Below are 21,693 nucleotides of genomic sequence, written 5' to 3'. Positions count from 1 at the left end.
TTTTTCTTTACTAGCGACAGGCCCTCTTATTTACATGTTTATTCTGATGTCAGATTTAAATGCCATCCTCCAACCTAAATTATATTCAGGCTTATATTACTTAGATTAATAGAAATAAGTGTTTGAGTTTTGTATTTTCTTTTTTCAGATAAAATATAACAAACTAAATTAATAGTATACAATAAAATAATTTGGTGAGTAGTACTCTAAAACTGTTCATTTTTATCAATTTTACCAACAATTTAGTACTAATTTAGTGTTTGGTAATTACTATAAGACAATTACTACATAGTAATCACTACAAAATAATTACTAATAGTAATTACTACAAAATGACTACTACATAGTAATTACCACAAAATAATTGCTATTAAGTAATTGCTACAGAAAAATCACTAAGTCATGATCATACAAATCCATGCATGAAATCTGAGCTCCGGTCTTGCTGACCTGGGGAATTTACTAGACAGTCCAAGATAATTTAATTAGCTGATCTGAACAAAGTCATAGACTACCAATGTCAGAATTTTTCTATCTAATGTAACAGGCAGTTTACGGGACCATCTTTCCTCCGTTCTTTTCATAGTGGAGTCTCATAAGTTACATTTTTAATGAAGTTGTTGGCAGAGAAAACCCTGGCATTAGCTAGCTGGAGTTGTGCAGAGAGACAAGGTGAGGAAAGAGCTGAGCTCAGCGGGAGACATAACATCTAGTTGGGAGCCCAGCATCCCATTCAGGAAACCACCAGGGAAGGGTATAAAACAGCAGGAAACCCAGCAGCAAACAACGGGGTGTGAACTAAATGCTGAGAGGTGTTCTAAACCCTCCTGGCCATTATTCAGTTTTACTGAGCGGAGAAAATCATTTTACTTCACATGTATGTGAGCACGGGCTTGCATTCTAAAGAAATGAGATGGACCAAGTTTAAGTCTAAGCTCATGACTGTCCTGAGCCAAGCGAGATTCATCCCTTTTCATACGTTACCTGGGTGTGGAAACAAAGCCCACAGTCCATACTGGTACTTATCCTGAGACAACTGTGCCTTGAGCATGGTGACTGGTGCCCTCATACCTTTCTCACATACTCAGTTTCTTCAATAATCTGAGCTGACGACGGTCCACTGAAGATGGAGCGGTCTTCTGTCTTACCCCCAGAAGGAACTTCCATGGTCACCGTGACAGTTGTCATGGTGAATTCTGGCTTTAGGGAAACATAAATCAGCTTAGCAAAACAACGTAAAGGAGGTTTATTGTAACCAAAGTTTTAGTATCATCTTAGACTGCAAAATCTCGAGCAGGCCCCTGACTTATTTGTTTTCCATTAGTAATAAATGTCTGTGAAACTAAACATACAGTTATAGTCAAACTGTGTAGTGTGTATCCTGCAGAAACTCGATAAAGGCCATTTATCAAAGGATGTTGTAATGGAAAAAAAAAACTGGAAGAAAATCAAATGCACACAGATAGGCCTGGTAAGTTGATTGCTGCAGTGGAATAATATTTACAGTGTGTGAGTCAGTTAAAAACCATAAATACATAATATTGCATTTTCTTATTTTTTTAAACATAAGTTAAAGAATATGATGAAGAGAAACATATGTCTCTCAGCTTTGACAAATTAAGTTTCAGATCAGCCTGGGCTCTAGAGTGAGATCCTGCTTACACACACACACACACACACACACACACACACACACACACACACACACAAGGAGAGGGAGAACAGACACAGGTGACCAGTGTATGCTCTCTCTGGATATCAAGTTCTCCTGCAGAGAATCTAGGGCTTCTTGGGTAATTCAGGTTGAGGACATGAAGTTCATAAAACTAATTATGGCAGGAGATCAAACACAAAAGAATAAAGTACAATGGAAATAAAACTGAAGAGGAAGAAAAAAACAAGGCATAGCACATGCCATGTCTTTAGCACATGAACTGTATTTTACGGTCACCAAATAGTTAATAAGGGAAAGGTTTTATGGTATGTCAGTTAATAAACTCAAAAGGATTAACCGAGTTAGAAAACATAGCATTTGTAACTGCTTAAGAAGAAATGGGTCTGAATTAATCCTGAAGCTCAGCTAAGAACACTGGGTTTAAAAGTTTAAAGAGAAACCTAACATCCTGAGGGCCTTCAGAACTCAGGCATCGTACAAGTAAATCACTACAGACTGTGTCTCAGGGCTGGGAAGACCACTCAGTGTCAACAACACTGCTGCTCTGAGAGGATCTAGATTCTGTTCCCACCATTCACATCTGAGAGACAGCCCCAACTTGGAATTTACCACCCAGCCTTAGGGAAGGTCCCTGAATCTCCCTCCCTGCACAGCCAATTATCAGGCCACCTAGAGATGTAGAAGTTCCTTGAGACCCCACTAACTGCCCAGTCAATTAATGTAGAGGTCACCAGGGCCACCAATCATTACCTGCCTAGTTACCGTTGCTATAATCTGCTCTCAAGAAATTGTATAAAAAGTTTATGAAAGACAGAGAAAGGGTCACCTCTCCTCTGGGTGCAGGATACCCCAGCGCGCTGAACAATAAACCACTTGCTTTTGCATGGAACTCCATTCTCAAGTCTCATTTGAGGGTCTCCCGGCAGCTAAGACTCACTTTGAGTCTTATACATCAACAACTCAACCACTTGTAACTTCCGTCCAGCAGCCCAGGCAGGGAATCTGAAGCCCTTGTCTGGTCTTCCCAGGCATCTGCATGCATGTGCTATACGTACACACAGAGAACACACAGGCACATACATAGACATTTAAAACAGCTATTTTCTTAAGAATCTTAAGAAACATATAACCAAATACAACAGATGAATCTTGTTCGGATCCTGCCTTAAACCCATTAGGCATATGATGTACTTTTTTTTTTTCTTGATTGACTGGAAAAAGCTGGTAGTGAAGAATTCTTATCACATACTGGGGTAGCTAGATTGGTAAAGTCCTTACCCCAACATCCCAGAAGTAAGATATAAACAGATCCCTGGAACTCACTAGTCAACAATTCTAATGTACTTTATCAATAGTGAACACACATGTACAGGAACATGTCCTCTCTCTCTCTCTCTCTCTCTCTCTCTCTCTCTCTCACACACACACACACACACACACACACGAAGAACCCTGTCTGTTTCTAAGTTTAAAAGAATTAAGACATCTTTTTAGAAAATTGTGTCTGTTGGTGGCACTTGCTGAGTGAGATATTTGTGAATAAAATAATAATTGCCCCTACAGTAAAGATGACATTCGAGTCTTATTCAAAAGTTTGGCAAACTGTAAGTGGCTTGAATCTACCATGTCCTCCACGGTTAGTGTGTTCAGTTACCTGATAGGTACACGGTGGTGCTGATTTGGCAGTTTACAGAGGCTTTAGGAGATGGGTTTTGGCTGGAGGAGATGGGTCCCTTGCAGTACTACAGACAGCCCCTGCCTCTGATCCAGTGCTTAGCCTCCTAGTCTGGCCTTCAATTGAGGAACTCTACTGCAAGGTCCCACCACAGAGCCAACCTTCCAAAACTGCGGGCCAAGGTAAATCTACCCCCCCTTTAAGTTGGACATCGATGAGATAATTAACCAATAGAAGGTTACAGTGAAAAAAAAAAGTGTACCGAATTATTAAATCTTTTCTACTGATTTGGAAATGAAGACCCTTATTGTGATGTCAACTTAGTAAAAGTAACAGTGGCAAAAACAAAAACAAAAAAAAAAACAAAACCAAACCCCAAACTCTGGTTTGTTTGTTTTGTTACCCCAAGCTGGAGGGTATTTCCTCCTCCCCATTCATACTGTCTTCCTTAGAAAGAAAAAAAGTGCCTAAAATCCAGCAAATGACTCAAGCTGCTAAAAGACAGAATCTTTATATTGGCCGGCAGCACACTGAAAGAAGACTGCCTCAAGGGAAGCCACAAAGCCTTTCCTTTATCCTTTAATCTTCAACGAAATTGACAGGGCATGCCAAGAATTTTCCATTTTATTGCAAATCCTCTCAGAAGGCAGCCACTGGTCTTTTTGTTTCAGCAGAACTCAATTTGGCAGCATCCCCGCTCGCTAGAAGCAAGTCTGCTATGTGGACTGGGTAGGGAAGTGCATCCCTCTCTTGGGCCTCTGAAGACTCTTCGAGGATTAGGGACTTGCTCCACAACAACATCTGAATGCTCAATGAAAAATAAAAAGACCCCTAGAGACAATAAGCGACGTGTTCAGAAACTTGAACGTGCGTGGTCAGTTCTATCTGTTCAGAAACTCGAATGCGCACGGTCAGTTCTAGCTGGTTCCCCTTGCTCACGCAGCCTACAAGCTAAGAGTATTCTTAGATCGTTCTAATGTTTTCAAGTCATCCAAAAACGCATCTTCTCATGAACTGCGAAGCATCCATGAGGCTGAAATGTTTTTAAGCATTTAATTCAGAAAAGACGCATGTAGTTTGAATCTGAAATATACGCAAGCTCATGACAAGCTCGTGCGCCTCTGCCTCTGGCTGGTGGTATTGTTGGAGGGTGACTGCAAGTTTTGAGCCGTGAGGAATAGCTGGCTGAAGTAAGTGACCTCCGAAGGTTATCAATCAGCCCTTTTCCCATTCCCTCTCTGTTACCTGCTCTGTCGCATTGCCACGTGCCTTCAGCTTAAGCCTTCACTAACTTACCTTCCTGCCACGATGCATTGAAATCTCTCAGAAATGATTCGAAAGAAACCCTTCCACCCTTGTGTTGTCTGTGGTCAGGGAACACAAAAACTAACATGGTTGTTCACCGTGACGTTTTGTTGTAACACAGTGGTGGCCTGTATGTTGTTGACATACAGTTCCTGATACTTGGGCCGTACAATGGCACAGGTGCGAGCATTTACCACAGAAGCAGTACACAACGAGCAAAGCTGAAATATTTACCATCTGTCCTTTTCAAGGAAAAAAGTCTGTATCATGGCACGTCAGGGGACAGGGAACAGAGCAGAGGGCAGTCAGTCACACTATCACCTGCTTAGGCTGAGTTCTTTTCTCTACTGCAACTTGTTTCTCCTCAACTCCACTGGACTGAGGTATTTCCACTTTTCCTTTTTCACGTGTGTGCATTTCCTCACTGAAGAGACTTTAGAAAAAGACACATCCTGCTTTCTTAGTCTTTCCTAATCTAGCAAACACATTGGGCCTCTGCCATAGATCCTAAAATACATTTTCTTCTTTGCCTTTCATTCCTAATAATGAAGACGTCTTTGCCTTCGACCCTGATAAGTGATTCTCATTACTTTCTGTCAAAACCACCATCTTTTCTGATTACCAGTTGTAAAAGATACATACAATTTTAGCATGGATGCATATATCTGTAAAATGAGGGGAAATATCCCTCAGAAATGTAAAATGAGTTGCTTTTAATGGCTGATTTCGAGAAGCACTCTGTGAACCAGTGGCAAACATCAATATTACCACATCCCTTGTTTTATATTCCTAATAACCTCAGAAGGCAAACCATCCACAACAGGGGAGTAAAGTCAGGCCCCTGTGCTTTGAAAGCTCATTATCAATATGAAATTAAATCCCAATTTCTCTTTGGTTCAGAAAACTTTTGTGCCTACAGTTCCTGAGTCGAAGAAAGAAATCCCAGATTCGGGGGAGGAGTGAGTGAGGGACAAACAGCAAAGTCCAACCAGCCATATGGCATCATCATCCCAGGGAAAATCCATGTTAGCCTTTTATTTCAGCCAGAAGTAGATTAGACAGATAAAAAATTTCAAAATAAAACACAATCAGTTAATTAAAGTGAGGAAAGGCTTTATTTGTTTTATGCTAGGAAGGATTGAAGACAGCTTACACAGGGCATCACGCCAAGGGGAGGTGTTTCCTACATCAGGCCTTGTAAACAAGACAGCAGGGATACAGTGATCCTGGCCCCTCATCTTCAGCCAAAGTCAATTCTTTGTCTTACCACACAGCATCTTCCCAAGAACTTTCAGTGGATAAAATGGGTTCTGTAGCTGAAAAGTTTGAGAGGGTTCTCTTAGCTTCGTGGCCCCTGGAGACACATCACCGCCCAGTAGACAGTCAGCATGAATGCCCCCTATCGTTTGGTGCCTCAGTTTCTTTTATGGTAATATTAATTATTAATAGTAAAAGTCAGCAGTGGGTGGTTTGTGAGTTAATATTTGTCAAGCGCTTAGCACATATAATACATAATAAATGATTTGTACTCGTTTGTCAAATGAGTAAATAAAATATGAGACAATTAACCATAATAAAAGTTGAAGAGTAGTCTGAGGGCTTTTGTTCCCTTTGGGGGAAAATCAGGTAATGTTTGCCATAATCTGCCCTTTGGGATGGCCTATAAAGGGTGGTTTGCTGTAAAGGGGGGCATTTGGAAACCAGTGAATTAAGGTACTGATTCCTTATTGCTAAGCCATCAATAGCGTGTCAACATAGCCAAGGGATGCAAACAAAGTCCACACAGCAGCACATACACACTGTGGTGCACTATTTTCTGTGAGATAAACCAACATGGCACTGGCCCGGGATGTTGTAAAACCACTTCACTGTTTGAGGACCCGAGAAGAGCTCTGGAGTACTAAATGAGCTCACGATCCATGACTCCATCTATGATTTCCGCCAAATGTACAGGCCCCAGTAGATCAGAACATGACTTCCTTTGAACTAATCATATATTCGGTTACTTAATTAAAAATGCCATCACACAGCAGTGGTGTGAACTTCTCTTCAATTGTAGGCAGCTTCATGTGTAAGGGAGGTTTCCAGACAGACAGACGCCTAAGAACAAGGCTAAGTCACACGCAAGAGCGATATTTCTACCAGCCAAAGAGTACCAAGGATTTGTCTCAAAAGTCTCGGATCCTAGAGCTGAAAAGATAACATAAAACCCATCTGTCTCCATTTAAAGAGGAGGTCTTATTTTGAAAAGAAGGCCATAAAACACCACATCCAAAAACAGACCATGAAATCCAGAAACAAGGTCACAAAATACCCTCCCAAAGAACAGCCTGGGATAACCACAAAAATGGGGAAATGTCTCATCTTAGAATGGGCCATCTGCGCTAGGCCGCCCTGTCCCATCCTATGGTTAAACGTTCATGACATAGGAATGCAGACCACTGACCACCTGTGACCCCCTAGCACCCACCAATGAAATTTTAGATTACCTAATCCTTCCCTCTAAGAAGGCTTTGTCTGGGGTCGCCATTTTGGAGAATGGTTGAAGCCCCATGCTGGCTGTTGCTGCAGAATAAACACCCTCTGTCTTTGCATACCAAGTCTGGGGTCTTCCTTCAGTGATTTTCGGACCCCTACACAGACTCTCGTTCATGCTCTCAAATAGATCTAACCTGCAGATGCCTGGATCTCAGGCTTCCAAACCTCAGAATGTAAGACAGCAAATTTCTGTTTAAGACATTCAGCTAGTGGCTCTAGATCATGGCTGCTCTAGCAATATCATGCAAGGTTATTTACAGTCCTTTCTTTACCTAACAGTTGACTCACCCTTCTTGTAGTAAATGCTTCCTGGACAGTGCTGTGGTGGTAGCTCTGTCTATAGGATTGGCCTCTCAAGACTGCTTGCTACATTGGGCTCTGAGTTCAGGAAGGAGGCAGAGAGGAGTGAATGAATGTATGGGGGCAGGACAAAAGGAAGTGGGGCTTGTACTAAACATGAGTAAAGTCAACATGGGAACGGCTCACTAGAAAAAAGTCTGGAATGGAGGAAAACCCTGTGGCTACCTGGAGAAGAGGATTCCAGGTGGATGAGGAGACTGGGAAAGCAGGATTTGCTGGAGCTGGTTCTGAGAGCACAGTTTAGAGGACACTGGCTACCCAAAGCAGGACATCCCCCAGATTGATGGAGTCTCCATTTGCGTTTTGCTTGAGGCTTGAAAGAAAAATTTACAAATCCACCAAAGAAGGAGCCTGCTTGGGGTTCAGAAGCAGGAAGTCTAGCAGGACCTCACCTGCTCCCCCGACCCCAGTCCTCAAGTCCTAATCCTGCAGAATTAGCTGCACAGGGACCCATCCACTTTCCAAACCTAGTTTTTCAAGTCCCCCACCAATGCTGGGTGTCGAAAACTATCCTTCAAGTAAATAACTCATCTGCAAAGCCACTCAGTCAATTATAGTGTCCTGTAAGCAGGAGCCCTGGCCAGTTTTGCCATATTTTCTGATTTTTTTTTCAGGTTTTCAGACTTTTTGGTTCTGGGCTAACAATATTGTTCGCTTTTGATCACTAGAGTATACATACACTTAAATATTAGGTAAACTGTAAAAAGAAAGAATAAAAGTCCTACAGGATGAGCAGGTTGTAGGGAGAGGGACCAGCATACCTCCAAGCCTTGCAGAGTTTGCGTACGCCTGGAATACTAAGCATCACACTTGTTCTGGGACGTTACACAGCACAATGGTGACATCCAGTGTCCGCCTATAAGCCTCAGGTGACAGGGTTCATATAAAGATGAAGAACAGGCCCACCAAAGGCATGCATGGAACAGAGAATCCAAACTCTGCTTTCAAACACTTCTCGATCAATTCTGTTCCAGCATGCGTTTGCTGACTATTGTGCACACACGCACAGGTTTGTAGTATGTGTGAGTCCTAGAGAAAAGCTCCGGTTATAAAATATAAGGTATTTCTTCGGTCTTAAATAAATAGAAAGTACAATAAAGTATGTAATATCTGTGCATCATAGGATTGCTTGCCATTATATTTACAAGTCCCTCTCACTGAAGCTTCTCTGTCCCCAGTATCCTACAGGGCAGGATCCTTCGTGCAGCAATAAAACATGCCGGGCAAGATGAACTCCTTGATCTTTTAGTGTCATGACTGTTTTGGGGGTAATTAACTGTTTTCTGAGGCCTGCTCCACAGGATAGGATTTCAGGCCTTGTGTCATCCTGGTCAAAAGCCCACAGCTGGGGTTGTCCTATGATCTGGGGTAAAACTTGCTATTATCATTTCACTAAATGGTTTTGTTGTCAAATCGCCCTCTAACTACTACGCTTATATCATAGACCCGAGGTGCTCTCAACAGGAGGCTTTTTTCTGCAGTGAGCAGCAGGGTGGATGCACACGTGGGTCAACGTTCTGGAAATGAGCTACTGAACCAGGTGATGGGAAGACTGCTGGGAAATGGAATCTTCTGGACCTGATATGGCTATCCCAGGAGCTGTTGCTGCCTGCAACCAAAGAGGAAAACCGTGGTATGGATGGGCTAGACGATGTCCAGGCCACATGCCTTCCTGAGGAACTACTGACAACTGACGGCTTCTCAGGGAAAGAGAATCTTAAGGTCGTGCGCCTGGTATGTTTCACATGTTCCAATGAATAGCACCATATTTATACATAGTGACTGGCCTAGTTTCCTGGGAGTCAGCCAAAATGCCTACCATCCCTTTCAGGGTCACCTGGCTTTCAAGCCTCCTCAACTAGGAACTGGGGTGCCTTTCACAGTCTCAAAGAGATTCTGGTTCCTATAGGCATAAAGATGACATGCATAGGGCCCCATATATACCTGTAACACATACACACGCACCACACACATACACATACACATACACCACACACACACATACATACACACACATAAACACACACACCACACCACACACACACACATACACACACACCACACACACACACATACATACACACACCACACACACACATACATACACACACATACACACACACACACACACACACACACACACACACACACACTACTGCTGACAAGAAAGTATACATAGCGAAAAAAAAAAACTAAAATAAAGAATGTCAGAGCCACAGAGCAGGCCACTGTGCTGCTGATAGGTAGACAAGAACATGGACTGAAAAGTTGATACACAGAAAGCCATGGGTGAAACCATCCAGTGTGATGACTGAGATGAGGCTAGCCCTCTAAGACTTTCCAGAAAGTCAACCATTGCTTTCCTCTACACACCCACCTGCCACACTGAGCAGAGGAACAGGTGATTTTCACTGGCCTTCAGATCCAATCCCCAGCCTCATCTCCATCCTTGTAGCAGACCACCTGCTGCGGCATCTCCTCCCCTCGGTCTCCGCTCCCAGGGGTCTCCACAGTTCCTGGGGGCACATTTTGCTTTCCTCCCACCTGTGGACCCCTCAGTTCCCTTCTAGCCCATCCCCATTCCTAAGTGTCAACTCCCAATACCTAGAGACACTTTCTATCCCAGATCCCCACTGTCCACACCTGGCAGGATCTCAGAAGCATTCCCTACCAGACAACTGGCAACGTCACTCTCCTAAAGACAAAAGAGGGCCACAGAAATCAAGGAACAAAGTATACAGCCAACAAGGCCAGCTAGAATTGCAGTCATCCCAAACCCAGATGCCTAGACAGCAGCCTAAAATCACACAGAGCAGACAGAATGATGTCTCCACCAGAGCCCAGCAAGCTGTTTCTCAACAGAGAAATGGGCAGAGAACTCTACGGAAGGGGATGTGGAAACTGTAGAAGACCCAGAGGGGACAGAGGACACAAAAGAACAAGGCCTTTAAACACAGCAGAATGTTGCACATATGAACTCAGAGACCGTGACTGCATGCACAGGGCCTGCTCTCCTCTGCCTCAGATGGGGTCCTAGACCTAAGAGAAGTAGACACAGACCTCCATCCATAACCAAACCAACCACTTGCAAATGAAAGATTAGTTTACTCTAAAGGGCTCTTCACTAGTGAACAAACCACTCTGAAGTAAGCCCTGTGGCCCTTTGGGTGTGTTATGTCAGGGCCTGTTTTTTCCTTCACAGGTCCTTAGCGTATATATTACTACTTCCAGTTTTGTGTGTTTATAGGATCCAGTGTGCACACACATGGTTGTGTCTCTGTGTCTAAATGTGTGCTGTGTTTTCCCTTGGTCCTTCCTTTCTTCAGTTTTGTCCCATTTTGGTTTGTTTGTATCTTCTTTTACGTCGTAGTATTTTATTATTATGTTTTAGATGCCTGTTTATTTTCTAAAGAGACACAGAAAGGCATCTGGGTTCTCCAGAACCTATGCCGTCTTATAAGAGTTTCAGCTCAAATACAGTAAAGTTCTTAAGCACTCACCCTCTGACAAAGGCATCTGTTGTCATAGAACAAGGCGAGATAAATAAGGGACAAGAAAGCAACCAGATCCCTGATTCCTAACAGGGCTATCCCCAAAGGTATTGCCTGTGCAAAGCTGGGATAGCTTATCTGATTTCCTAGACCGTTTCACACAGAGAATCCCACTGTTTAGCAGGAACGGGATGATAAATTCTTAGTGTTAGTATTGGACATTGGGCTGGGGACATAAGTAAGTCAGCACTGTGCTTTCCTATCACGTACACAGTACTGTGCTTGATCCTCAGCTCCTCAGAGAATCAGACATCACGGTGTATGCCCATACCAATAAATAAAGGAATAGGGAACTTGGGCGACATCTCAGACATGCTTGCTGCAGACCGTGGGGACCAGAGATCAACCTCTAGCACTCAAGGCGATGCTGTGCAAGTGGGACAGCCAAACAGAAATTCAGTGCACAGGTGGCAGAGACAAGGAATCCCTGCGGCTGGCAGTTTAGCAAGTTCTGCATTCAAGTACAAAACTCTGCCTTGATATACGTGAGATGGAGAGTGACAGAGATTAATACCCATGTCGGTCTCTGGCCTGCACATACATGTTCCCACACATGCAAACACATACATACTCCACAACAACACACACACATACAGTGTATTAAATACTGTTATGCAGTATATATATACATACACATATATATACACACATATATAATTACATACTATATATAATACTATATATATATGTATATATATACATATATATATATATATCTCAAATGGAATGGATATTAGATGACCATAAAGCAGAACAAAGCACAAATACATGCTACAACCTGAATGAACCTTGAAGTCTGTACTCTACGTAAAAGAAGCCAGATGTTAAGGCGCCAACAGTGTTTGATTCCACCAGCTTGAAACGTCCAGAAAAGGTTAACTCTGAAGAGACAGAAGGTAGATGAGGGTCTCCTGGACCTGAAGACGGGGATAGTGAGACTGCAGACGTTTAGGGACGGTGACCTAAGTGCACACTGTGCTGTGGTGACTGCATTCAGTGGCTTTACAAACAATCCCTGAATTATACGCCTGGATATGTTTTAGAGTAATTTGCTCTCACCTCCAATAAAACTGTGTTCAAGGAAACCGAATAAAAGCAAGAATAACTTGAACATAGCTGATTTGCTCCCTGTAGGGAACAGTGATCGCTGTTTTGTTTTGTTTTGATTTTTTTCTCATTTAAAGAATGAAAATAATTATTGGATAGGACTTTGTTAAATTTTAATTTTGTTCATATTTCCAGAATCGCTGCTACCCGAAGCGGCACATTTAATTTTCAGTTATTTTTCATGAAACTGATCTTTGACTCTTTAGTCTTAATTCCATGTTAATAATATTAACCCTAGAATTCGTAATTCCTAAGCTTTCGCCCAATCTACATGAAACAGAACAGCACTAGCCAAATGAATGTGGAATTCCTCTCTAAGTTGTAGATGTGGGTGTAAGTGAGGGAAACTTCTGTCAGAACAAAGGTCCTCATATCTGTGGCCGGTGTTTGTTGCTTCCTGATATGTGATAGTAGGACGTTCTAGAGAAATCCAACGTAAGAAGACAGGAATTTCTCTTCTTGTGCAATCAACATGGCACCATGCCAGGCAGGAGCGCCGTCAATTCTAATCTTACAAACGTGTGCTCTGTTCCACAAGCTCACAATCGCTTAAAGTGCTCCCTAAAAGAGTATGCATAGGCCCAGCCCCAAACCAGCTTTTGTTTTCCAAATCCATGGAGAGGGCAGATATTCATGCTTAGCAATAATTAAATTTATGTGATCATGTTAAATTATTTAATTAATCAAACCCAGGCACTGTTCAGTTACTTACTAATAGAGACTACAACCTGGATGAATCCACATGAGATATATATATATATATATATATATATATATATATATATGTTTATATCATGTCTATATTATGTTTATACATCATATATATGTTTTTATCATGTTTATACATCATATATATGTTTTTATCATGTTTATACATCATTTATATATATATATGCTTCAATCAGTAAATGATCATTTAAATTGGATATATCTGTCTCAGTTCAAAATTACTTGAACCTACAACTTTAAACACCTCTCAGATCTCTTCAAAATCCTTCCTCTTATCAGCAGTTATCTGAAGTAAACATTTTAAGGCTAAATCTAACTTACATTTTTAAGCATTTTGGCAAAAAAAAAAAAAAAAGTGTGGATGGCAACCAAAGGCCACTGTTGAAACACATTTGAACCAGCCAAGCTGACAAATGCTACCTTAAGGTTTCATTCTGGTTATAGTCCCTCTTAGTAAGTCAGGGAAGCGTGCCGGTCTTTATTTCAGTCTCTTTTCAGTTAGAACAGAGGATCAATTGCCTTGGAAAAGAACAAATTAAGAATCTTAACAAGTCTGCCTGGGTCTTTCCACACCCAGCCTCTTTCCATTATTTCTGGAGTTGAGGAAACAATGTTTTTCTCTGCCTGAGACAAATTATTTATCTCCTTCCCACTCCCCTAACGCCCCCCCCCTGCCCCTCCATGGAGGTGGAGCGACAGGGAGGAGGGCAGGGCGGCCCAGCAACAATTGACCAACAGCATCAATTCTACACAGGTACCAGACACTCAGGCCCAGATCAAGTTTCTGGAAAACCAATCTACACAGAGCTAAATATTTAATAGCATCGCTTAAAATCCGAAGGCTCGATTCCCCTTTTGCCATCCCTAAACTTCCTGTTTGGCATTCCTAACATCATCTGATTAAGTTAATTTTTATATAGCACAGAAGGAAGGAGGAGGGGCGGGGGGCGCTTGATGCTTGGAATAAGATAACTATGACACGTTGCTGTAACATCAGTTATGTCCTGGCCTAGAGGTGTGCTCTAGGCTCTGAAGTTTATGTTCACCTTTTCCTTCTGAAAGAGGCTGAAAATTCACCACTATCACGATCCACTGGAGCACCAGAACTGCCCCTGCAGGAGATACTGCTCCTGCTAAGCTGCCTCAGGCCCCTCCACAATCCAGATTGACAAGTGAGTCGGAAACGGGCTGTTCCCTTGCAGCGCCTGTAGCGAGGCAAGTCCGTGCGGAACAACTGACTTTCGCTCACCTCTGCGGCTACAACTCACAGAGGCAGAGATGAACGCCAGTTAGACTGCAGCTTTTTCTGGGTTACCTTTCCCCGGGCCCCTGAAACAGGCAGACAGACGTCTCAGGATTTCTGACTAAGAGATAACAGCAGCCTAAATAAACAAGCAGGTTTGTGTGCACTGGGAGAGGAGAAAAGTAACTTTCTCTTTCTGAAAACTTTTGCACCAGGGAATCGGAGCCCAGAACCAGAGGTTCAACGAAACACCCTCTTCACCACTCTAAGACTTTCCCCGGGAAATGTCCCGGGGTGCTCGGCTGGGTGGCCCGCGCCAAGGTCACCTGATGTCCCCCCACCTGGCAGCAGTCCACAGTTGTCCCAGGCTCGCCTACCTTGAAGGCCTCCGCCTGCTCCAGTTCCAGCGATCTGGCAGAGAGCCCACCGTCGGGTCCTTAACTGCTGAAGTTTGGCGACTGAGAGCACCTAAGTGCTCAGATAGGCGCGCCCAGGGCAGAGTCCAGTGTCCCAGACCTCTGGGAGGAGCCTCTGACTCTCCAATGCCTGGGACGTTTGAGCTGCTGCGGAAAGACCAGACACCGCCCTTAAGGCGCCTGTCCCAGGGGAAAGGCTCTAGCTAAGGACAGGCCTGTCTGATGATGTTCTGTAGCGCCCTAAGTCCACAAATTCATTTCTCGTGTGTGTGTGTGTGTGTGTGTGTGTGTGTGTGTGTGTGTGTGTGTCTAATTAAACACTTTTAATTGGGAATGATCTGAAACCAAACAATTGCAAAACCAGGAGAAAGAGTTCCCTAGACAACTCAGCCAGAGCCCTGAAGGTACACAGTTCCTTAGAGATGGCTTCGTTGAAACCTATGACATCCACAGTGTCCATTACTATTAACCAACCCCAAATTGTCTGCAAATGTCACGAGTGTTGGAGCTAATACCCTTTATGTCCTAGCTCCCCTCAAAATCCCATTTGATATACTACTTGGCGTTAGTGTGGGTCACCTCGTCTCTGCTGCTCTTTGACAGGTCTTTTTTTTTTTTTTAGTCCTTTCTTGATCTGATCCACTTTAGAAATTTGAGGTATACCAGTGATGTTTGGTAGGTATTATTCCACCCGTCTCTTTGCTATCTCTCACATGCGCATACCAGGAAGAAAACCTCTGGGACAAGGCCCTCCCCCACACCTCATCCCATCCTGCTGGTCAACGTGACAGCAAGACAGCAATCAGACTTCCGCAGCAAGGCTGACCTTGATTCCCTGATTAGAATCAAGTGGACTAGGTTTCTCTGCTTCGTTACTCTTCTTCTCTCCTCGAAATGTCTTCGTCACATTGAATTCACTCGGTTCATTTTACTCTGGGTGACAAGGCAGAAAGGTCGAGCTCTACTTCCTGTGGCATCCAGACATTATTGTTCGGGTTACTATTTAAGGGTAATTTTCTTATCTCTCATTTATCTATGCATTCAGTTACCTCAGCATGGACTTGTGTATATTTGCGTATGAGTCAATTCTACATTTCATTTTGTTGTTCTAATTGTTACACGAGGAACTGTGTCAGTGACTTCCTATGTCCCTTTGAAGGTTCATAAACATTTAGGTCTTTGAGGTAAAAAGAAAAACAAAAACACGAGACAAATGAACATTTCTTTCACCCTCTCACATTTAACAGGATATAAGGAACTTTTGTCAAAGCCCTCGACATCAAAAGACTTTCCAGAATTTTACTTTGAACCCAACGATTCCAGCACATGGGACAGAAATTGTATTTTCTTGACAAATTAATCTGTTGATTTTATGGCCCAATTGGAGAAGCGAAAGTTGACAGACTTTTCTTTTCAGATTTTAGTATTTTTTATAAAAGCTAAAGAAACAATTATTTTCAATAATCAGGCACCTTTGTAAAATGAATGAGGACTAGTGAGGGGTGTCCGTGAGGTACGTCTGTGTGTAGTTCTTTCTACCTGAAATCAGCCCACAGACCCCACAAAATGACAGGGAAAGAAGTGACTGCCAAAACTCGGATTCTGAGCCACATAGATATGCTCAGTATACATACATGTACACACACACACACACACACACACACACACACACACACACACGCGCGCGCGCGCGCGCACCATTCATTCATTCATTCATTCATTCATTTAAAAATAGAAACAAACTAGCAGAATCATACATTCACCAAGAAAGAGCAAGAAAATTAAAGAAGTAAAAAGGACGTGCTTAAGCTGACGGCTTTTGGGGAATTTCCTGTCCCCTAATCCACATGGCTCTGTTAAACTCAGACATGTATGTTTAAAAAAAATCGCTACGCAAAAATAGCCATGGATGTTTACTCCTGGCTTCAACACAGAAGTTCAGATGATTCCAACCATTTGTTATTTCGCTCGTGTTTGCTTTTGCCAGTCTGTTCAATAAACAGTCCACTTCCTCCCGAGAGCCTGGGTTTCACTCAGCTGTCCCTGCTACCTTGCTGCCTAGGATCCCTCCACCCCTCTCATTCTGGCCTGACTCGGCAGAGCAGCAACTGTTTCTCTATTGACCTCGGACGAGTCAGGGAAGCTCAATGAGAAGAACCCAGGGAGGTGACCGGCTTCCTATTTACCACTGCTTTTCTCATTTACATTAAGTGTCATGAGCTTTGCTAATAGAGTAAATATTCCCCACACCCACTGAGTCTCAAATAAATGATCAAGGTCACTTACAAACGGGATCTCTCTTAATCGATAAGATCTTCAGGCTCTGTAGGTTTGGTGGCTTATTTTTAGAAGAAATGGGAGAGAAGGAATCTGTCATTTGAAGACACAGCCAAGGAGGAAGAGGGTTTCACTTTTCACATCTGTGTGTGCTTTGATCTTGAAGTTCCCGGTCTTTCGTTTGAGAGAAGTGAGCATTGGTTGTTTAGCCAGTAAGATATAAACCTATAGCATGTTCTTATCATACTGATTAAGATGGTGTCCTTGAAGAAATCAGCAAAGCCATGAGTAAGATTCTGTGTTCTTTCTCAAATCCACGTTTGTCTGTGTGTACAGTCTAGGAGCTACGAAGAAAGCCGGTCCACCTGGAATAAAGGACACATCTACTCAAGGTTAAACAGGAATGGGGATAATAGGCAGAAAGTTCCAGAAATAGTTTGTTATTTTTTTTCCATCTATGGGAAGAAAAGATGAATAGACATTAAAGGATCTGAAACCGTCATCATCGTTATAAGTTCCCTTACAACAAAGGCATGTCCATCTGTATATACAAGTGTGTCTGAACAGGTAAGCCTTTCATACACAACTCCATTCACATCACGGTTGCAGGCACCATGACGTAACCAAGTGTGATATTCGAAATATGTACCTACTGTTACACAATCAAAAAACTGCTTACCACAATACACCATTGATATGTCAACCAGCTGAACTCGAACTCTAGATTTCGGTATTTGCTGCACACTTAGCTAGGGATGGTTGCCAATGCTAAGATACAGACCTACGTGTGAGTCTAAGCATCACAAACACGCCATCACCACAACAGTGCTGACTGTACATACACTTGATATTCTACTGGAAATGGCACGTCAAAACACTCGAGTAACTAAAGTAGTTATCTGAACTTAGGAAGTTCTGCTCTCTTTGGGCTTTCTTATGCTGAGGAAATTGGTTTTTCTCTTATCTTGGCCATAGCTAGAGTACTAAATTTCACTTCCCTCGGCCCTGAGAGCTTTCCCTGTGTTAAGGGTTCTACAGGGCTGATTGACATAATACATACCTGTGTTTGTGGAGAGGAGGACTGTCAAATTATCTGGACCTATCTTTTTTTTTTCCGGAGCTGAGGACCGAATCCAGGGCCTTGCACTTGCTAGGCAAGCGTTCTACCACTGAGCTAAATCTCCAACCCCATATCTAGACCTATCTTAATGCCTCTTAGTAATCCTTGTACCTTGCTTTCCTCTGGGACCCAACGTTTACCCTGTGCTGGTAAGTAAACCTTTGTAAAATATGCCAATAATGCTGTTGCCTTCCTCAAGCCACGGGTTAAGAATGTCCTCAGATCACACCTGAGGCAGGTAGTAGAGGCTTTCCTGACTGGCTGTAACCTGCCTATCTGATGATCTTGCAGGTGTATTTTAAATATTTTGTCTTTTAAGGGAAACTAACTGTGTCTGTGTATATGTCTGTGTGTGGACACATTAAGTGTGGTGCCCTCAGAGGTCAGAGGAAACTTTAGATCGTCTTGGAGCTAGAGTTACAGGTCGTGAGCCTTCTGGGGGAATATCCTAGAACCCAACCCTGGTCCTCTAAAAAGAGCAGAAAGTGTTCTTAATGGATGAACCATCTCTCCAGCCCCATCAATGTAATTTAAGACTTGTTCAATTATTATAACCACTACCACACTGAAATATAGGATTTAGAGTAACCTGGATTTGTTTATGAGCTGTCTCATCTGTAGACATAATGTTGGTGTGCGTCATGTAAAGTTCACCCTTGTGCAATTCAAATGCTGATTTCTCTGCCCTCATATCTTGTTTCAGTCTGGACGTGGCTTAGTCAAGGATCTCTTGTCTCGAGTTTATATACACCATTCTTACCATTTATTCTCTGCCTTGTCAATAAATGATGATCACCCAAATGGCTTGGCAGAAGAAAGAGTAGGATGGAATTTCTGCCAGCCAAAGGAAGGAGAGGGGAGGGAGAAAGAGGGAGAGAGATTCAGATTTGCCATGAGGGTGAAGGGAGTGGGAGCCGAGAAAGGGGGTCTAGGGAAAGATCATGGAAACACAACGGCAGCCCAAAGAGCTAGACACACCAATAATAAAAAGCAAGTATATTTGGGATCATGGCTGGGAGGTAGCCAGATTAGTATAGAGGATTAGACTGTCCAGATATTGAAGTGAAGCTTTAAAAAAATCTTGGTTTCTCCATGTGGTTACTGGAGAATTGCAAAGGTTAAAAAAAATACAGCTGCCAGATTAATTCACTGCTTACATTGATGTTAAAAAAATAACCCATTTTATAATGGATTTGGCTGTAGAATGAAAGCATCCATTATTCCCTTTGAGATGAGGGGCTGTGTTTTTGAACTGACAGCTGAAATGCCAACTTTGAATACTTTATCCAAAGACTGTCTGGTAGCACTTTCAGCAGCTCTGACGTCTAACAGATCCTGAAACTAAACTTTCTTTTGCTTTTGTTTTGGCTTGTGTGTATGCATGTTAACATGTGTGGACACATGTGTCTGTGAGTGCATGCGTGGGCATGTTCATTAAAAGATGCAAAGTTGACATCGTATGCCTTCCTCTAACTCTCTCTACTTGTTTAGTTTATTGAGGCAGTCTATCATCTGAGCACAGAGAGCATGGATCTGCTTCTTAGCTTGCTCTGGGATCCAGTCTTTGACTCTGAGTGCCAGGATTACAGGTGGCTACCACACTAGCCTGGCTTTTCTGTGGGTTCTGGGAAGTAGAACTCTGGTCTTCATGTTTTCATGTCAATCGCCTTCTGCACTGAGCGATCTCCTCAGCTTCTCTGGCTTCAGCTTCTGTAAAATCAGCCCAGACTTTCCTGGTTGCTCGCTCTCTGCTCCAGCTGCTGGATTGTTTCTGTTCTCAGTTCTGATCCCAAGAGAGAGGTTCCAATGAAACCTGATTGTCGCTTTTTAAAACTAGAGAGCTTTTTGCACACATTTCCATTCTAAAGGTACTATGTGCTACTACAGATCTCAACACACACACACACACACACACACACACACACACACACACACCACAACTACCACCACCACCACCACCACCACCACCATTACCAACAAACAACAAACAAAACAACCGTCACTTTGAAAACACATAGTTAGGGTGTTATCACTGTGAAGAGACACCAAGACCACAGCAGCTCTTAGACATTTAATTAGGGCTGGTTTATAGTTTCAGTTTATTATCATTTCAGGGAGCATGCAGGCAGACATGGTGCTGGAGAAGGAACTGAGAGTTCTACATCCGCATTGTCAGACTGAAGGTCTTAATGTGATTCTGAGCCATCGAACCTGTGCTTCGAGAGAGCTTCTGAGACCTTAAAGCCCGCCCCCACATTGACAGGCTTCCTCCAACAATCTAACAAGGCCACACCCACTCCAACAAGGCTACCCCTCCTAATAGTGCCACTCCCTATGACCTAAGCATTCAAACACGTGAGCCTATCAGGCCATTCCTATTCATACCACCACAGAGATCAAATATCTCCCGGAGAGGCATAGTCAAGTGACCCCAATAGCATGTTCCAATGTAGAGTGATGCAAAGACGATCGTCAATCAAGAAACTTTAAACATTACTTTGCTGGGGAACAATCAGGATGACTGGATAACAGCCAATCAGAGAAACCAGGCATCATCTGATGACGTTTTTATCTTTAGAGTTTGGGGATCTAGAGAGCTAGGGATCTCTGTGTGCATTCCAAGGGGGGTTTACATAGTAGTCTCAAGGATATTAGGTCATATTCTGAAGTGGGGATAAGATACCATAGCTTGTGTCTGAACCTTTTGGTAAGTTTGTTTCAACTTACCAAAGCTACTGATATCATAAATCACATCATAAATCGACTACCATTGAAATGGGTGTGTTTCTCTCCTCTGTCTCTCTATCTCTGCCTCTGTCTCTCTGTCTCTCTCTGTCTCTCTCTCTGTCTCTCTCTCTGTCTCTCTGTCTCTGTCTCTCTCTGTGTCTCTGTCTCTCTCTGTCTCTCTGTCTCTCTCTCTCTCTCGCTCGCTCTCTCTCTCTCTCTCTAAGACTTAGTAACTATGCAGCACTGACTTCTATTGGAGAAAAAACATCAACAGGAACTATAATGTGACAGGTCCTTAGAATAGAAACTCCAGTAAGAAAGCACTATGACTCACGCTCCAGCACAAGGCAAACAAGGAGAGTGGCCAAGAAGCTTGTCCTTGGGCTGGGCAGGAGTCTGTGGCACACCCCACATTCACTTCCTCTCTTTCCTTTACCCAAGGAGGATTCTGTGGTGGCTTTACCTCCAAAGAAGAGACAGCTATGACCTATACCAAAAAAGTACTTTGTGTGGTCCTGACTAAATTTTGTTTGTAGATTATAAAAGATAATAAAAAAATAATAGTTATTATATTTTATGATTCACAGACAAATATAGTTGTTATTATTATTGTTATTGTTATTATTATTATTATTATTATTTTGCAGAAAAACAAAAAGAGTGAAAACTGCCAAACAAGGGCTGTTATCACAATGTGTATTTGTACGTGAAAGAGCAATTGTCTCCAGACCTTAGCTCAAGTACTTCAAATAACTGCTCTTCACCAAACATGCCAACCAACAGAAGAAAAAGGAGAGGGGCTTTATCTGACAGTAGCTGGGGCTCATAGGCCTTTGACACAGTTTGGAAGTGAGGAACTGTCCCAGGGCTGTCCTTGTTCCAACCATGTTCTCTGCAGAGACATTCCAACCTGGTTTCCAGAAACTGTACCATCTTATTTAAGGCATCTCTGTCTTATTCCCACTGCTCT

General features: G+C 42.8%; 1 protein-coding gene across 8 annotated transcripts in view; it reads right to left on the bottom strand.

Annotated features, from left to right (window-relative positions):
• The window catches only part of Ccdc68 (coiled-coil domain containing 68), a 42,298-nt gene extending 27,568 nt beyond the window's left edge, over positions 1–14,730 (bottom strand). For 2 of the 8 annotated variants that reach the window (XR_005495999.2, XR_005496002.2), the window contains exons 1-2: positions 14,561–14,729; positions 1,072–1,200 (exon numbers count right to left, since the gene is read on the bottom strand). Coding sequence is in view for 4 of the 8 variants with exons in the window: in XM_063277189.1 (XP_063133259.1) it covers positions 1,072–1,188 (117 nt within the window). In the remaining 4 variants the exon portion in view is untranslated. Of the gene's footprint in view, positions 1–1,071; positions 1,201–14,560 lie in introns of all 8 variants that reach the window. The other 6 variants (XR_005496000.2, XR_005496001.2, XM_063277189.1 and 3 more) reach the window with 6 other exon arrangements.
• Between the last annotated feature and the right edge of the window lie 6,963 nt (positions 14,731–21,693).

This window comes from Rattus norvegicus, chromosome 18 (assembly GCF_036323735.1).
Source record: "Rattus norvegicus strain BN/NHsdMcwi chromosome 18, GRCr8, whole genome shotgun sequence".
Lineage (NCBI taxonomy): Eukaryota > Metazoa > Chordata > Mammalia > Rodentia > Muridae > Rattus > Rattus norvegicus.
The sequence above is the reverse complement of the archived record's forward strand: the minus strand, read 5'-3'. Positions and strand labels throughout refer to the sequence as shown.